Here is an 18,555-nt window from a genome sequence, read left to right on the forward strand (position 1 = left end):
TGAATTTTTTCTTTCCCGCATGGTGAATAGACAAGTCATTGCTTTGGTAAAGGATAAATAAGAAAATAATTCACAGATTCTTAAAAATATCCTTTGATCAACAGCAAGTGCTGAATCTGTTGGGTGCTTTCATACGTGTCATCTCATTCATTCTTCCATATGACCTTAGAGAACCTTGTAGAATCCCTGTTTCATGAATGAGCAAAGTGGGATTCAGAATGGCCGTGGTGATTTGGCTAGGAGATCGTGGAGTCTGAATTCAAATTCAGGTTTTTGAGTCTCATTTGATTCCCATTTTAGCTCAGCATCTTGATTATAAAAGTGAACATTTTCATTCTGAGTTAATTTTTTCTTTCGAGTAGTCTCAAAGATTGTTACCTAAAATTAACTCCAATGGGTACCCAAAAATCAAATGCAAGGCTACAATGTGGTGGGATTAGGCTAGGCACCTAACCTCACGTTCATTCCTTTCTGTTCTTTGTCTCTATGTGTTTTGTATGGAGGCTGTTTTGCAAAGGGTGATAGTCATGTTGCCACTTAAAGAATCTGCTCCATTTGTTAGTAAGTAAGAGACGAGATCATTAGATGATGCATTGCAAAGAATGTGCAAAGAAACCCTCCAAATCATGTGAATATTTTCTCCTCATGTCACATCACTGCCTTCACTGTATTCCTCCCTGATAGCTTCCCCTTTCCTCTATGTGAAGTGACTGTGCTGCAAATGAAAGTGTATTTTAAGATGCTCCGTGATATGCTCTGAGAAGCAGAGTGCAGGGGGCATTCAGAAATGCAGAATAAGCTTAAAGCTAACAGAAGATATTCTACACTTGCAGCTGTTTCAATCAACTCTTCCAGTTGCCTTACCAAACCGCTTTTACCCAACCTTATCTGCATCTTCAAACACCATCTTTTCCAAAACATCCTTCTTAATTCTATTTGAAAAGCAAAGTCTTTGCAATCCTGCCTCAATAAACCTACAGCCTTTACATCGTGCTGTTCTTACCAGAGAGTCCAACCTGTGTGGTTTATAATGCTCTTCCAAATAAAACATCTCCCTGGGTATTACCTCATTGGCCTTGCAGGTGAAGATTTAAAAAACTCTCTCTAACGTTAGCCAGATGAACAGAGACCTGAAAGGAGAGAAACCTGTAAAAAGTGAAGTTGCGACATGCTTCCTGCTGGTCTTGATTTCTTGATATATCACTAAAGGCAAGCATAGAGATCCTTCGGTGAACTCAGCACCCTCCCCTGCTTCTCTGTGCCTGTGGTTTTCATTTTGGCTACAAGCAGAGGTGGCAGCCCCACAGATCCCTGCCTCCTCATTTGTCTACCCATCCATTCATCAATGTATTCAGTCATTCGACATGTCTCCTCACTTCTCTTTGCCATGTGCTAAGTCCTGCTCAACTTTCTGTGAGAGAAAAAGCATGTCTTGGACTTAATGAGTGGAGGTGGGGATAGGGAGAGGAATCAATGAAATATGTCAAAATACTCTAGGGTCTATGCCAGATGGACTGACTCAATTTCGCAGAATTCTCACAGGACCCCTCTCTCCTTTACGCTTGTTTTCATTCATATTCATATATGCAACTCGCCCTCATTATTTGACTCTGATCTGTTCCTAAAAACATGCTGATTAGCGGATTTCAGAAAGCAGGCACTGGTACTCCATTATTTTAAGGGAAAAATTATAATGCATTCCAAGTCTACCCCAAAACCACAATCAACTTCCCCAAATATCATTGTAACATTCTTAAGCAGTGTGTAAAAATCTCCCAGGACTTTTCTATAACATAAGGCAATTACAGCACCCTTTATCTAATGAATTGGGACTTATTGAACTCCTCCTGAAGGTTCATTGTGTGGGCAGCAACTGGCCCTGGAGAGGGGCAAGGCTCCTCCAGGCATCACACTGGCCTGGTAAGGAAATATTGAAAGACCCTAAATACTGCCTCAATTAGACGGGGTTTGCAGGGCCTGGGTATTGGGGGGAATTTGAGTGGGACCCATGAGGGGCTAAAGCTTGGGGGAACAGAATGGGAAAGATGACAATAATAACATATTTGAAGGACAGAGCAGCAGGTGCAAACTTGCTGGAAGAACAGGGCAGCCAGGACTACTGCACACACACTCCATTCCTCTCACGAGACTCATGAACAATGAAATGTTTTTACAGGTTGCCCATGTGGACTCATTTTAATAGTTGCTCAATACAGACAGCAAATGTTTGTTAAAAACTCGCCAGCTACTGTGGTTTTTGGATATATACCCAAAGGATTGTAAATCATTCTTCTATAAAGACACATGCACATGTATGTTTATTGCAGCACTGTTCACAGTAGCAAAGACTTGGAACCAACCCAATGCTCAGCAATGATAGACTGAATAAAGAATATGTGGCACATATACACCATGGAATACTATGTAGCCATAAAAAAGGATGAGTTCATGTCCTTTGCAGGGATATGGATGAAGCTGGAAACTATCATTCTCAGCAAACTAACACAGGAACTGAAAACCAAACACCACATGTTCTCACTCATAAGTGAGAGTTGAACAATGAGAACACATGGACACAGAGAGAGGAACATTACACACCGGGGCCTGTCAGTGGGTGGGGGACTAGGGGAGGGATAGCATTAGGAGAAATAGCCAAGGTAGATGACAGGTTGATGAGTGCAGCAAACCATCATGGCACATGTATATCTATGTAACAAACCTGCACATTCTGCACATGTATCCCAGAACTTATAATAAAAATTTTTTTTAAAAACCTTGCCAGCTACTGATGAATATTTTAAAAGTGAGAATTCGGGGTTTTTTTTTAGATATTAAAAGCTCAGAAAATACCGCAAAGAGATACTACTTTGCACCCAGTAGGATGACTTTCTTTTAAAAAATGAAATAAAATAAATAAAAATGAAAATACCAACTGCTAGCAAGGAGGTGGAGAAATGGGAACTGTCATACATTGCTGGTGGAGATTAAAATGGTGCAGTTGTTGTGGAAAGTAGTTTAGCGGTTCCTCAAAATGTTAAATATAGAATTACCATATGACCCAGCAATCTCACTCCTAGGTATATACTTGAAAGAATTGAAAACAGTTACTCAACTATTTCTACAGGAATGTACTTAGCAGTACTATTCACAATGGCCAAAAGGTAGAACCAATCCAAATGTCCATCAATGGGTGAATGGATAAACAAAATGCCATGTACCCATACAACAGAATATTTTTCAGCCATAAAAAAAGTACTGATACATTCTATGATGTGGATGAACCTTGAAAACATGATGCTAAGTGAAAGAAGCCAGTCACAAAAGACCACATATCATATGATTTTATTTATATGCAGTGTCCAGAATAGGCAAATCCATAAAGACAGAAAACAGATTGGAGGAGGGAGGAATAGTGACTGTTTAATGGATGAGGGGTTTTCTTCTGAGGTGAGGAAAATGTTTTAGAACTAGGTGGAGGTAGTGGCTGCACAACAATGTGAATATACTAAATGGCATTGATCCTACACTTTAAAGTGATTAATGCCATGTGAATTTCACCTGAATAAAAAAAGCTTTGAAAATAATGGTAACCTTCACCTTATCAGTACGTAGCTCAATGCCCCTCCTGGAGACATTAATAAATGTTTGATTTATGAATGCATGAATAAATAAATCTGCCCATGGTCTACAATGCCCTGCTCATCCAGGCCCCTTCCTATTTCCCCAGCCTCATTGTTCACCAGGATCTCCCTTTCTCTCTACTCTTCAGCCACACTGGCTTTTCCCCAGGCCCTCGTAAATGTTAGGCTTCCTCCTGCCACAGGACCTTTGCACAGGCTCATTTCTCTGTGTGGAGCCCCCAACATCCTTCCCTTTTGCCCTGGTTAAGATCTTCTCCAACTCTAGCTCACAGTTTGGCCATCACTCTTTAGGAAAGCTTTCATCTTGTAAGGTACTCTTGTAAAAGCTCTTCATCTTACACTTACAAAGCACCAGAACCTTCTGTTCAGGTTACCTACCACCAGCACACATTTTCATTTATTTGCCCTCTTCTTCTATAAACTCTGGTTTGCCCCATTATACCATAAGCTTTGTGAGGGCTGAAGATGGGTCACTGTGTCATTGGGAAGAGGGTAGTTACCACTGTATCCTCACTTCCTAGCACAGTACCTGGCACACAGTTGTTCAATAAACACAACCAAGGAAGAAAAAGAGGGAGGAACCCACCTTTTTCACCTGTTTTCCTTTATAACTCTATTAGTTCCATTATTTCTTATCAAATTAGTTATAGGGGACCCTTTGTGTGCACGTGTGTTGATTCTGATACATACGTATAGAATCTCTTAGTTCTTAAAACTTGCTTCTATGAAGCTATTCTCCTCCATCCTCAAAGCAGATTTTCCCATTGTTTCTTAGCAAGAAATAAGCCCTGGGAGTACTGAATACAGTAAGAAGAAGGTGGAAGCGGGAGGTGAACTGCTGCTGGTTATTGGGAGATTGTAGGTCAGTGTGGACAACAAAGGGACTGTCTCCACATATTCGGATTGCTCTCGTAGGTCTTTGATCCTGGAATGGTTGTGTCTTATTTTTTCTCCACTTTGTCTTCTGGGTCTGATGCTTCCCTCTCCTGCTGGTCTCTTCTCTTCCTTCTGCCTTTGCTTGGGCCCCCTCTGGTTTGTCTTTCAGGTGTTTCCTTCGTCATGATCCAATGGCCTCTCTATCCCTCCTCCTGTGCCCCAGGTACCTCCTCACAACTTGGCTAGTATCTGAAAATCTGGAAAGGATGCAGCACTGTTTTCTGCTGGAATTAACAAAAGGTGCTAGTGAATCGTCAATTCCATGAAGAGAAGAGCCGTGTATCTGAATTATCTACAAACTGTACCCAAAGAAGGAACTAGGGGAGGAAGGGAGATGGGACAGGTCAGACCTGTCACTGGAAAAAAGACTGAGGGACACAGGCTTAGGGGTCCACATGTGAGTGCTTTGAAGAGTATTTCCAGTGGGTATGTGCTCATCTCCCTGAAAGAATCTATGCTAATTTCTTGATGAAAAATTCATACTGTCTTCCACGTTGCTAAGCAACCAGCCCAAACATGTTTACTGTGTAAAATTTCTGTGGAGGGCCCCGGGCTGCACCCAATGCCTGAAGTGTGATGGCGGCAGCAAAGCAATCGAAAGCATTGGGAAAGGTTTCTGAAGTTGACCTGCAAAGATGTGTATTTATAGACACTTTTATGCCATATCTGGGGAAACACAATGGCTCAAATAAAATTTTGACTACTTTTTTTCTGCTAATCTTCAACCTAGTCGTCAAAAGTGTGGGCTCTGAAGCCAAATTTTGTAAATTTGATTCCCAGCTCTCCCACTGAATATGTTACTTAAGCTTTCTGTGTTTTACTTTTCTTCTGCAAAATGAAAAATAATAATTATGCATATTTCATAGGGCTATTGTGATAATTAAAATTAATATGGTTATGGCCAGGTGCAGTGGATCACACCTGTAATTCTAGCACTTTAGGAGGACAAGTCAGGAGGATGGCCTGAGCCCAAGCGTGCAAGACCAGCCTGGGCAACATAGTGAGACCCTCTCTACAAAAAATAAATTTAAAAGAAATTAGCCAGGTACGGTGGCACATGACTGTATTCCCAGCTACTTGGGAGGCTGAGGTGGGAGGATCACTTGAGCTCAGAAGATCGAGGCAGCAGTGAGCCATGACCATGCCACTGCACTCCAGCCTGGGTGGCAAAGTGAGACTCTGTCTCAAAAAACATTTTAATATGGTTAAAATGCTTAGAACAGTGATTGGCACATATAAAGAACTTGATAAATGTTAGCTATTCTATCACTGTTATTTATTACTCTATGGAAATACTTCATTGTGGCGGTGGTGGTTTATATGAATGGGTGAGTTCACCAGGCAAGAGATGAGCTAATAGTAAGCTAGAAAATGAGTCCGGTAAAAGTCTGAGAATCCATGGAGGTCAGACCTTACAGCCTTCCAGAGTTGAATCAGTTCCAGGAGTGGGGTTAGCAATTCATGGGGCATCCTATCATCATTAAGGTACAGGGGAGACTTCAGGAGAAAAAACAACCTGCACTGGAGAAAATTCTACTTTAGGCTGAAGACGGAAGTAATACCCCCCACCCTGGGTTTCCCATGGCACCCTGTGCTTCCCTGATCATGGCAATTGCTTGTTTTGTTGTCTGTCTCCCCATTTATCAAGAAAAGCATATGTCTGTCTTTCCATTGCCATATCCCAAGGCCTAGCATGTGCTCATTAATCTTTGATGAATGAACTATTTAACTAATGAAATGCAGCATCTGTCCATCCTCACTCTTACATGTGTGAATTAAAACAAACAATCAGAGAAGGCGTTGCTCTAGAGGACTAAGGAAGAGGAGAAAAGGTAGGAGGCCTAATAGGACCACACTGATGGTCTTAAGGTCCCAATCCCCAGGGGGAATCCTTTATGCAGCACACAGGAGGTGGCCATGGGAGAAACAGCAGAAAGCAAACAGGGCCGAAGAAGCAGTTTATCAAAATAAACACAAAAAGGAGGCTCATGTCTCTTGAATATGGCCCCAAAGTCCTCCTGGCAATAAAAATACTGGCCTGGTACTCAATTAATGTTCACAAACATGTCACAATATGACACTCTTTCATAAAAACCTTACTGATGTATAACTGCAGACAGAAAAGTACATAAATCATAAATGTAGAGCTGGATGCATCTTCACAAAGTAAACACACCTCTGTAACCAGCACCCACGTCAAGAGGCAGAGCATGAACAAAGCCCAGAATCTCTCCTACCCGCTGCAGTCATTTCCTGTCCTCCAGGGTAACACCATAAATAAACTGTGCTGGCTTCAAATCCTGTGTCAGTGGAGCCCTAACAGTATGCACTCCTTTGTGTCTTCCCTTTCTTATTCAGTGTTAGGTTACAAGATAATGATTTAATTCAAAACACTGCCATGTGCTCAGCACCATACCAGACATTGTCAAGAATACAAGGAAAATGAAGGAAAAATTCTCTGATCTTAAGGAGAAGGCTCCACTACACATATATTGTTTGATAGAAATTCAGGCCATGCGGGCTGGCTCGCGCCTGTAATCCTAGCATTTTGAGAGGCCGAAATGGGCGGATCACCTGAGGTCAGGAGTTTGAGACCAGCCTGGCCAACATGGTGAAACCCCATCTCTACTAAAAATACAAAAGATTAGCCGGACATGGTGGTAGGTGCCTGTAATCCCAGCTACTTGGAAGGCTGAGGCAAGAGAATTGCTTGAACCCAGGAGGCAGAGGTTGCAGTCAGCCGAGATTGCACCATTGCACTCCATTCTGGATGACAGAGCAAGACTCTGTCTCAAAAAAAAAAAAAAAAGAAAGAAAGAAATTCAGCACTTATTTATATTATTTTGTAAAACCTTAGAACTAATCTACTAGGTTTCCACTGAAAGCCACTTCAGTGATCCCGACTCTGCTGGAAAGAGGATGGGATTGTAGAGTTTGATCACATGTGACAGTAGGTGGCTGGGGATATGGACAGAAGGGGCCTGGGGCCAGACGCAGTGGCTCACGCCTGTAACCCCAGCACTTTGGGAGGCCGAGGTGGGAAGATTACATGAGCTCAGGAATTTGAGACCAGCCTAGCCAACATGGCAAAGCCTCGCCTCTACCAAAAATACAAAAAAATTGCTAGGCGTTGTGGTGCACACCTATAATCTCAGCTACTCAGGAGGCTGAGGCAGGAGAATCACTTGAGCCCAGGAGGTGGAGGTTGCAGTGAGCCGAGATCATGCCACTGTACTCCAGCCTGGGCGACAGAGTGAGACTCTGCCTCAAAAAAAAGAAAAAAAAAAATTGGTGTGGGAACTCCTGCTGAGGGCCAAGCAATTTCAATAAAGCCTTTGGCCATGTGTTAGCTTCAAAGGGACAGCACTGGAGTCACCCAGGGGACCTCTCTGGCATTTGAAAAGATTCACTTAAGTGCACAGCAAGGTAGACACTGTGTTGGAAGAAAACTAGGCCATGAAAAGGAAGGCTTTCTGAAAACAGGACGCGGGTGCCTGCCAAGTGGTAGGGGTACAGGACTGAACCGTGGGGCAAGGGGAAAAGAGCAGTTCTCCTTTCTTACTCCCAATTCTTTAGGTTGGGCGAAAGGAGGACTTTCTATGAAAGGACCCAGAAGTGGGCTGAGTGGCAGCCTGTGCGGACAAGGGTGATGAGGAAATTCAGAGGCAAGAACCCATGGGTCTGGCTGCCGCTCACTAATAGATTCAGAAGTAATGGTGAAGGAGAAACCATCATTCTCGCTTTGCCTCCCTGGCTCTTTCTCCTTGCTCAAGCTGCCAGGTCACTGCCTAATGATCAAGCTTCTAGAGGTAGGCTGATGACAGAGAGGTCCCAGGTGACCTGCCAGGCCAGGAGTGGGCGGCATAGTAAAACTGAATTCCTTGCATGCCTGGAAGGGCTGCACATTAAGAGTGAGGCACTGTCTAAGAAGGCAGTATATTTCAGAAAAGCAAAGAACTGTGACTTGAAAACAGCTGGAAGCATGAGAGGTAATGAATGGCCGAGGGCTGCCTAGGGACACTTCCTCTGAATTGTTGGAAAAAGCAGAAAATAAAAGACACAGGGCTGCAAAGGACTGTCTAATAAAACCAAATTGTGAAGTAGCTATATGTTTACTTCTTTATTAATTCATTAAATAACAGAGTCTAGCAGGAGATTTAATAAGTACCATAATTTAGAATGAGAGATGAGCGTAAATCTAATGTGAACCATCTGCAACAGCTGTAATGTGCTACCAAGCTATCTGTGATTTCCCTTGGGGACAAAGTCACAGGTATGGATGATACACTATGGTTTTTGTTGCTATTCCTACTTACAGAAAATACTGCTTCAGTTAGAGGTAAGTGAAAATAATGATGTCATTTTTTTCCTATCCAAGACCACAAACCTTTTAATGCTATCTACAGACCCTTTGGTGGGAGGTTTGTGGACTCAGATTAAGAACCCCTGGGGGCAAAGCACAGTGGTTCATGCCTGTAACCCTAACAGTTTGAGAGGCTGAGGCAGGCAAATTGCTTGAACCCAGGAGTTTGAGACCAGCCTAGGCAACATGGTGAGCCTTGTCTCTACAAAACATAAAAAAAATTAGTCAGGCGTGGTGGCACGTGCCTGTATTCCCAGCTACATGGGAGGCTGAGGTGGGAGGATCACCTGAGCCCAGGAAGTCGAGACTTCAGTGAGCTGTGATCACACCACTGCACTCCAGCCTGTGTGATGGAGTCAGGCCCTATGTAAAAAATAAACAAAACCCCTGGGAAAACTCCAAATTTCTTTTCAAAATCACTACAAACTTCAACTTCATCCAGCCATTCAGGGTCAGAAATCATATTTCTAGGAATAGCCTCCAAACCCAAAGAATTTTTTCAGCAGCCAAAACTAGTGAGTTACAGAGACACTGGCTATTAGGCCTTGGACACCTCTGTTGTGATTACAGTCATCTAGACCCCTATTTTCCAGCCCCCATACCTTCTTTCCTCAAGGAACATCCTCAGAGAGCTTCCCTGGCTCTTGTCCTACTTGTCAATAGGTGCCATGTACATCACCCTCCTGTCATCTGTCACCGCTAATGGTTGCCACCCTCTTTACTTGCTTTGAAATGTCAATTGGTTGTCTTTTCTCTATTTACTTCATCTGGGCCAGTGGCTGAATGAATCTGAGAACAATGGCAACCAAGTCATTGTGAGATCTCAGCTTCAACACATTCACACCCATAGATTCAGCCCCAAGTTGCCCACATCTTTGTCACTGAGGGAACCAGGTAAGGGAATGTGGATGGGCAGGTATCATGTATCAACAAATATTTATTGTGCCCCTATTGAGCTTGCACTTGGTTACAAAGACATGGTGCATGCACCAGTATTTGAAGATGATAGTCCCCATTGGATGACCCCTGAGATGACTTTATTCATCTACAATTTCTTATTGGACACCTACTACTTTCCAGGCACTGAGAGGGTCTGGGAATAAATATTACACCAGAAAATGAATATGAAAGATTGCATCCTAATGTAAAGAGTGCCATAAAAGGATTTGTTAGAAACAATATGGGAGAGAATAACAGGAAGAGGGTGTTTTGTTTTATGTGTCAGTAGGCAAAATCCTCCCTGAGACTTCAAATGGAAAAAGACCTGAAGGATGAGAAGGAGCCATTTGTATGAAAGGTCAGAGAAAAATGAAGGGGCAGAAAAGGGCTTGGTGTTTTAAAAGAATGATCGTAAATCCAGGGAGGCCAAGACTGCTGATGAAGAAAGAAACTGGCATGAGCTTGGCTGGAGAGTCAGGCACCTTCCATGTTAAAGCAGGTGAGTGGGTGGAGAGGAGTGGCTAATAGTGTGGCCTCCAGAATCAGACAAGCTCAGCTAGAGTCTGGCTCTAAAACTTCTCTAGCTGTGCAGTTCTAGGCAAGTCAGTTACCTTCTCTAAGCCTCAGTTTCCTCATCTTTAAGTTAGGATCATTCTATGGCTCCCTCACTGGGTCAAGAAACACATTAATTAGTGTACTCTGAACAGTGCGCCTGGCACACAGTGTATGCTATGTCATGGTTTGCTATGACCTCTTCCAAGCTCAGTGAGAAGTTGTGGAGGATTTGAAGCAGGGGAGAGACACAACCTGGTTTTTCTTTAACAGATGATCAGCCGTTCTGTGGGCTACTGGTCATCAATAAGACAAAGAGTTGGAAGAGACCCTAGAAGTCATTTACACCAACTAGTTTCCCAGTGGTTCTCTCTAGGAAGGGGAGGGGGCGGTGCCTGGAGAGACATCACTGAAAGGCAGAAGAGTGGCTGTTCCTCAAGTGTGTTGGGCAGGAAAGAAGGTTGAGAGGCGGCCGACCACGACTTGTGGAGAAGGACTCCCAACCCCTGGCCAGTGGAAAGCCCACTATTCCCCTTTTCCAGATGGTCCCAAGTCCCACATTCTGCTGTGCAGCCGGCTCCTATTTAGCCACTGTCAATGTCACTGTTCTTGGATTATAAGTGCCTCAAGGACAGCAGCCATTTCCTTTCCACTCTCACTGTACAGTGACTGACACAGGCCCCACACAACTGCGTCCTCTGAGCTTTTGAATTATTGATTGGAAAAAGGAAGATGGAGTCACAGCATTTTAGTGCCACTCCTGGAACCATACAGTCTATAAGGGATCTAGAGGGCCTTTAGGAGGTCCTTTAAGTCATGCCCCTGCCCCAGGGCCATCCTTCCTCAAATCACTCTAGCAGGACTCTTTGCTTCCTGGTTCTCCAGAGAACATTCTGCATTCTGTACTTTGGAAATGCATCCTGGAGGTCACAGCCTATGCAGGGAAATCCTTCCAAACTGCTTCCCCAGACCCCTTCTGCTGCTCTTTACAATGGGAGCACCGGCTATTTCCTGCACGAAGGGGCTCTGGCCATGAGCAAATGCATGGGATAAAAGCCCTCCTGTCTCCAGGGACGTCTGCAGAGACATCTTGGGGGAGGCCATACCAACCCCCTCTGACTGGCTGGAGCTCAGAGCTGCTAGGGGGTGGGGAAGAGTCCTTCAGGTTCCTCCGGGATTCAGCTCTCTAGACCCCGCTAGCTTCCCAGCTCCTGCGGGACCGCGGCCACCTCCCCTCTGGCTTTGCAGGCATTACCTCTTCTCAGCTCTGGCAGGACTTGCCCTACCCTGGCTCCACAACCACCACCCACCTCCCTCTCACAGACCCCAGTCCTCTTCCCAATTCTGCAAACTCCTCATTCTCTGGTACCTCTCAGGGTCTTCCCTAACCCTGGCGATTCCCCTCCCAGCCTCCCTCTCCTCTTACACTTCCCAGCCCTAATTCTTATCCAGGTCCCCTTTCCTGTCCCCTCCCTTTAGGTCTCGCTGCTGGCCCCCATTCTTCTCTCAGTCCCCACAAGCTCGCCGCTCCCTAATTCTCCTTCACGTCTCGTCTCCCCCATCCCCTAGCCTCCCCCATCCCCCTACCTTTTTGACTCCTTGGCCTGTCCTCCAACTCGTCTGCTGTCCCCTCCCCGCCAAGCTTTGTCGCGCAAAGATCCACGACCGCCTCCCACCCCATTTCCCCCTCTGCAGCTGCCCGGCAACCCCGCCTTGCCCGGGAAGGGCCCGCGCGCCGCCCCCGCTCACCTGTTGTGCAGACCCGAGCAAGCTGGGCTTCGCCTTCTCCAGGTCGGGGTCCTGGTCCCGCGGCAGCAGCCCCTTCTTGGGGTGCATGTGCCGACACAGGCAGGTGACCCCGCACAAGGCGAGGATGCTGGTGGCCGTGCCCAGCGTGGCGCCCAGCGCGATCACAGGCACCGACAGCACCATGGTGCCCGCTCCCGGCGAGGGGCTGGGTCCGGCAGCAGCTCACCTTCCCCGGGCCGGGCCCGCCTCCAGGCAGCTCCCGGGATCCGGGCGAGCCAGCAGCTCTCCCGCCGCCAGAGGGGCGGGGACGGAGGGAGGGAGGACGGCTGCGAGGACGTCAGAGGAGGCTGGACCCGCAGCCACGTCAACCGGCAACCCCCTCCCCGCCAACACGTGACCGGACCCCCACCCCAACAGGAGCCGGAGCCTTCCAGGTGGAAGGAGCCTTGGGGTTGTTTCAGGCCATTCTTAATGCTTTGTGTACAACAGGGGACAACTGGGCCCAAGAAGTGCTGGAGCTTGCGGAGGTCACACTGTGTTAGAGGACAAACCTGGGCTCCAACCAGATCTGCGACTCTAGGAGTCACTACCCCAGACTACTAGCTCCTTGCTCACCCTTCTACCCCAGCAGCTGGCCAAGCTGGCTGTAAAATTGGGTCTTCCGGGAGCTTTTTCAAACACAAAGCTGGAGATTTCCCAGCTCCCCAACCTGGGAGATGGTTCTTACAGGGAAGAGGAACAGGCCACAGGTAGAGGGAACAGATGGGATGTTTGGGTTGAGGCTGTACCTGTGTCCTGCTGAAGATGGACAATACAGCTGTATCCCCTTAGGGTTGCCCAAGAGTTCACCTTTATTACCTAATCAGCAGGTATTCTCACCTTTATATATAGTTGAGGAAGCCGAGGCTCAGAAGAGAGGTGCACAGGTAGAAAAATCATCACCCTGAACCCAAGCTTATGTTTGCAGATTCCAAGTCCACACTCAAACGGACTTGTCTTAGGAGGATAAAGAAGATAAAACGCAGCAGCTAGGAGTACACACTTGATTCAGAGAGGGTGAGCATAAAACTATGCTTAGAACAAGGGGAAATTAGAATTCCGGGCATGAGGACTGTCTTAGCTCAAGAAAACAGTGGCTTTTTAGTGTTCTTCATTATATGGAGTGTTGAATTTAATTCAGCAGATATTTGCTGTGGGTTGGCTGTGCTCTAGGTGTGCTGGGCATGTGTGAAAAGGGATGTAGGTGATTTCATCCACAACAGAGCTTTCACATTTCTATGAGCCAATGTCTCCTAAATCTATAGCCTTTCCAGCCAGATCTTTTCTTCTGAGCTGTAGCTGTGACCACCACCTGGGAACCCACCCGTCCTCCAGTTTTTCAGCTATCTACACTTGCATAAAAACCCACCGATGACTTACTGGCTTAGACCAGTTATTGTGTTACTTGTCATGATTTCATGGGTTGGCTGGGCTCAGTTGGGTGGTTTTCCTGCTCAACATGTTGTCTTCTGGGACTGCAGTCATCTAGGGGTTCAGCTGGACTGGGACATCAGCTCTCCAGACACCATTGCAGATGGTGCAATGGTGAACTCACGTGGTGAGCAGTAGGTGCTGGCTGCCACTGGGATCACAATGGAGCTGTCAGCTGGTGCATTTTGGTTGTCCTCTATGTCACCTCTCCATGGTGCTGGAGCTGCTCACAGCATGCTGGCTGGATTCTAAGAGGAATGAAGCAGAAGCTGCCAGTTGTCTTAAGGCCTGGGTTCAGAAATTCTAGAACACTATTTGATCAAAACAATAGTCTCCCTCTAGTTCTTTCCTTCAGTGACATCAAAAGGAGGTGTCCAAAATACAAAGCTGATCATGTCACTCACAGCTCTCAAAGGTTCTCCAAGAATAAACCCAAGAGACTCAACCTTTATCCAAATCCCTTTGTGATGTGGTCCCTGCTAAGCCTTCCAGACTCCTCTCTACACACTTCCCAATGTGCCCCTGAGCCTCAGCCACCCCATGGACTTGGGATTCCTTCAACAAGCTAACATCTTTAGAGTCTCCATGTTATCACCCATGGGTGCATATAGCAGGCACTCAGTAACCGTGGAATAATTCATATGATCATCTTATGCAGAATTTCCAGTGTTTTGAAGGAATCCTGTTTGTGATATGAGCTCCATTTTAGTAAACTGACTTTTCCACAAGTATTTATTGTGTGCCTGCTGTATGCCAGGCACATTTTCCTACTGATCCCCATTTGCTGCAAACTGTAGAGCTGAAGCACTGCAGTCCCTGGTGACAGCCTTAGCAATCTCTCACATAAGAGCTGCCCTGGGAGGTTTTCTTGGCTCCGGGGCCTGGCAATGCAAAATGTTTTGTGGAAATAGAGGTTTAATTAATGCTGTCAGCTCCAGGTCTCCCATGCTCAAACGGCTGCCCTGGGAGACCATCAATGCCACTACTCATAACAGGATCTGGGGTGGGGTTAAAGGGGAAGGATGAAGAACACTTAATATCAGAAAATGTCTGATGGGGAATTAGACACCTGTCACGTGATCCATTGTTACTATGGTTACTGGGATGACAGCAGCTGCAGTGGCCTTCATTTATAACAGGAAGAGGGACCCCAGCCCAAGAAGAAGAGCTTGCCTTGTGCCTCTTTCACACATAGTGAACCTATGGCAGAGCTAGGAATAGACCCCAGGGGATCTGAAGCCCAGTTGAGTGATCAGGACTCTGGGCTACCTTTGCTACCCAACCAGTCACCCTCATATATCTCATCAAAGATATGATGTTTGCTTCTTGGCTACTGATATGCAGACAGTGGCCTTTAATGACAACCCACAGAAAAAAGGCATCACTAGATTCCTTTGAAAAATGAGAGTATGCCTATTGGGAAAGGCAGTTAACTGAGTCAGCTGAGTGGATCAGTTAAGACAGTCTGAGGCTGGGACCCACAAATAATTGGAAGTGCTGAGGCCACATTTCTAAGAGCAGCCAGAACAAGATGCTTAGGAGGCATCTACGAGGCTGAGGGATGGATCTTTGAAGGTTCCCCAGCCTCTTGATGAAATGTTCCCATTGTTATTTTGATCAATATTGTACATGTTAGATGTTTAAATATTCTGAATAATCACTCTGAACTTCTAAGGTACTAAAATGCTTTTATCTGGAGAAAAGGATTTCAAATATAGGAGGTTCTCTTATTTAGCAAACATTTGTGGTGTCTACATATGGTGCTATGCAGGAGGGACGAAAATATACCAGCGGAATAACTGAATTTTAACATTGCAACGATTTCAGATATCACCTGAGGAATCCTTTTATTTTACCAATAAGGAAATGGAGATTCAGAGACATCATGGCTTGCCCAAAGAGTAGGAGTTAATGACAACTGGGATAGTGTTTTAGGTCAGGGTAAACTGGATTCTGCTGCAGTAACAAATAACTCAAAATGTCAGAGATGAACTCAATAAAAGCATACATCTCCCTCCTTTCTCAATTGAAGGAGGGTCAGATGACTCATTTGGTCAGCTCTTCTCCAGTTGGTGACTCAGGAATCTGGGCTGCTTCTGTCTTGTGATTCCTTCACTTCCAGCCATGCAGGGAAGAGAAAGAGACTTGAGGACTACTTGTGGCATTCTAGAGGATATGGCTGGAAATGGAGGACACAGAGCACCCCATTCCACTGGCCAGAATTTGGTAACAGGACAAACGTAACAGCAAGAGAGGCTGGGAAATGCAGAGGAGAATGTGGAGATGTGTGAGCAAAAGTACTCCTGCCACAGAAGCCAGAGCCTTGTCTAGTGTATATTTCTCTAATTTATTCACTCATTCAGCAGATGTGAGTTTCTATGACCAGGTACTGTGCCGGGTGATACAGCAAAGAGAGTGAGTAAAACCAGGCATGGTCTCTCTTGCCATGGAAAGTTTATATTCCCATGGGGAAGATGGGTGCTCATCATTCATCACACATGTCAAATTACAAATGTGATACAGGCTAAGAAGAAAAGGTGAATGTTAGAGACTTGACTTGTTCAGAAATATCACAGAAGGCTTCCTGGAAGAAGTAAGAATTGAGCTGAGGTGTTGAAGAATAGAGTTAACTCAGCAAAGAAAGAGGGGAGAGCGTGCCAGGCAGAACAACAGCATCTTCAGCGGTCCTGTGATGGAACAGCACAGTGGGGATGGAGCAGCGGTGGACTGACCAATCAGCTCTCCAGAAAAAAAAAATAGGATTTTTAGCATTTGTTGATTTTTCTGGTATAAAGTAACCCCACCATGGTCGATTTCCAGCTACCAACAAATTCCTGAATATTTCCCATTGGCTCTTGTGAGCTTGGAGGAGCCAGTTTCAGCACACAACTAGGAGAGTGTGACTGAGCCTGAAGGAAGAAACAGGGGCCAGACAACAGGGCTCAGAGGCCATAGTGGAAAGCCATTGCATGTTTTTAGGCAAAGGAGTGTGATATAATCAGAATTGTGTTTTTAAAAGATTCCTGGCCAGGTGCAGTGGCTCACGTCTATAATCCCAGCACTTTGGGAGGCTGAGGTGGGCAGATTGCTTGAGTCCAGGAGTTCAGTATCACCCTGGGTAACATGGGGAAACCCTGTCTCTAAAAAAAAAAAAAAAGATTCCTCTGGCTAAAGTGTTGGAAGGATTGGGGAGGAACAAAGTGACAAAGTGGGTGCTGGTGGACTAAAGAGGAAGGCATAGCAGGCACCCAGGGAGAGAGGCCATGCTTCCCTTCAGGAATGAGGAGTTCATGGCAGGCTGAAATTGTTGACAGCAGAAGGAGAGGGCAGGTACAGTGTGGGCAAGTTACTTTTCCTCTCTGGCCCCCAGTTTTCATCTCTGTGCTGCTAGCTCTCTCATTTGATGACTTTGCAGGTTCTCCAAGCTGGACCATGACTGACTGGGTGTTCCCCAAGCCCAAGTCCCTTGCCAAAGGTGAGATGTGCAGGAGGAAGTTGCCTGGGATAAGGGGTGGAAATTCTGAGCCCCACAGCAGGTCTTGCAGAGCCCAGGAGAAAAGAGATACTGACAGTGAGGAGAGTAAGTAGCGCAGCTCAGTCCAGACCCAGGTGTGAGGTCCGCTCCCAGGACTCCTGTTGCTGACTCTGAGCAATTCTGGGCTGTAACTTAAGGCACAAAGGAGAAAGGGGAGAAAGGGATTGGGGGGGCCAGATCCAGAAATTCAAGTCTTTGAATAGCAGGAAACTCTTCTGGTGTTGGAGCAAATTACAGTGTTACTGTATTAACCACTAGGTAACCAGCTGCCCTGGCATGGACTTTTCAACAATGCAGGATTCTTTCAAATCCTAATTCCATCTCAGCACAAGATAAAGCCACACGTTCTAGTGCTCATGGGCATGGCTCCTTGATTCCCTTCCATTTATTCTGAAGCTAATCTAAAGGCTCCCGTTGGTTCTAGGCTTCTGGAGTGTACAACAATTACAAGACATCGTCTGAAGGATTTTGCCTGCCATATGAGAAGGAAGGTTAGCATTTTTTTTTTTTTTTCAGAAATGAGGTGCTTAACCTGGTGGGGCTCATGTGAATATAATAAAAGCAATTCTCTTTTCCAGAAGAATGTCTGAATATTATATATATATAATTTCGTATGTAACTCTAAATTGTTCAAGGATCATATGATGCCTTGAACCGCAGATTAGAAGTCTCTAGAGTGGTTGAAAGAAGAGTGGACTTGAAATAAGAAGAAATGGGTTCAAATCCTTTGTCTCTGTGTGTACTAAGCGGTGTGATTCATTGGCAAAGTAACCTCGATATTTTGGAGCCTTACTTTTCTTATTGGTAAAATAGGGGCAGTCATCTCTACTTTATAGGGATGTTGTGAGGATGGCCTAAAGCGTAGTGCTGTACAAATAACAGAGGATTCTCAATTAATGTTAATTTTAAAATTCAAATGATCTCATTTGTTCCTGACCCTCTAATTTCTTAATAAAGCATCTTGGCTTAGTGAAAATAGTGGGTATTGAAGTCCCACAGGTATGTGTTATTCTAGCTCTATTGCTTATTAGCTGGGAGTCTCTGGATGGACCAATTAGCTTAAACTGATTAAACTTTCATTTATTTGCAGAAAGTGGGTGATAAATGATTTGGAAATGTGGTTGCAATTATTCCCTTTCCTGTGTCCACACCCTTTTGCAATGTGACTTTGCAAAGAGGTTGAGTCTATTGATCCACTTCTTAATCTGGGCTGGCCTTGTGATTTGTTTTGGCTAATTGACTGTGGTGGAAGTCACATTGTGCCAAATTCTAAGCCTAGGTCTTGAGAGATCCTGGAAGATTCCATTCTCCGTCATAGAATCCTGCCCAGCCACCATGTAAAGAAGCCCAAACTATCTTGTAGGAGGATG

General features: G+C 45.3%; 1 protein-coding gene across 1 annotated transcript in view; it reads right to left on the minus strand.

The window, feature by feature from the left end:
• SYT13 (synaptotagmin 13) overlaps positions 1-12,503 on the minus strand; it is a 46,126-nt gene extending 33,623 nt beyond the window's left edge. The window contains exon 1 of the mRNA XM_003808226.5: positions 12,181-12,503. Coding sequence (XP_003808274.1) covers positions 12,181-12,363 — 183 coding nt within the window. The 5' untranslated portion in view covers positions 12,364-12,503. The remainder of the gene's footprint in view (positions 1-12,180) is intronic.
• Between the last annotated feature and the right edge of the window lie 6,052 nt (positions 12,504-18,555).

The sequence above is a fragment of the Pan paniscus genome, chromosome 9 (genome assembly GCF_029289425.2).
Source record: "Pan paniscus chromosome 9, NHGRI_mPanPan1-v2.0_pri, whole genome shotgun sequence".
Taxonomy (NCBI): Eukaryota; Metazoa; Chordata; class Mammalia; order Primates; family Hominidae; genus Pan; species Pan paniscus.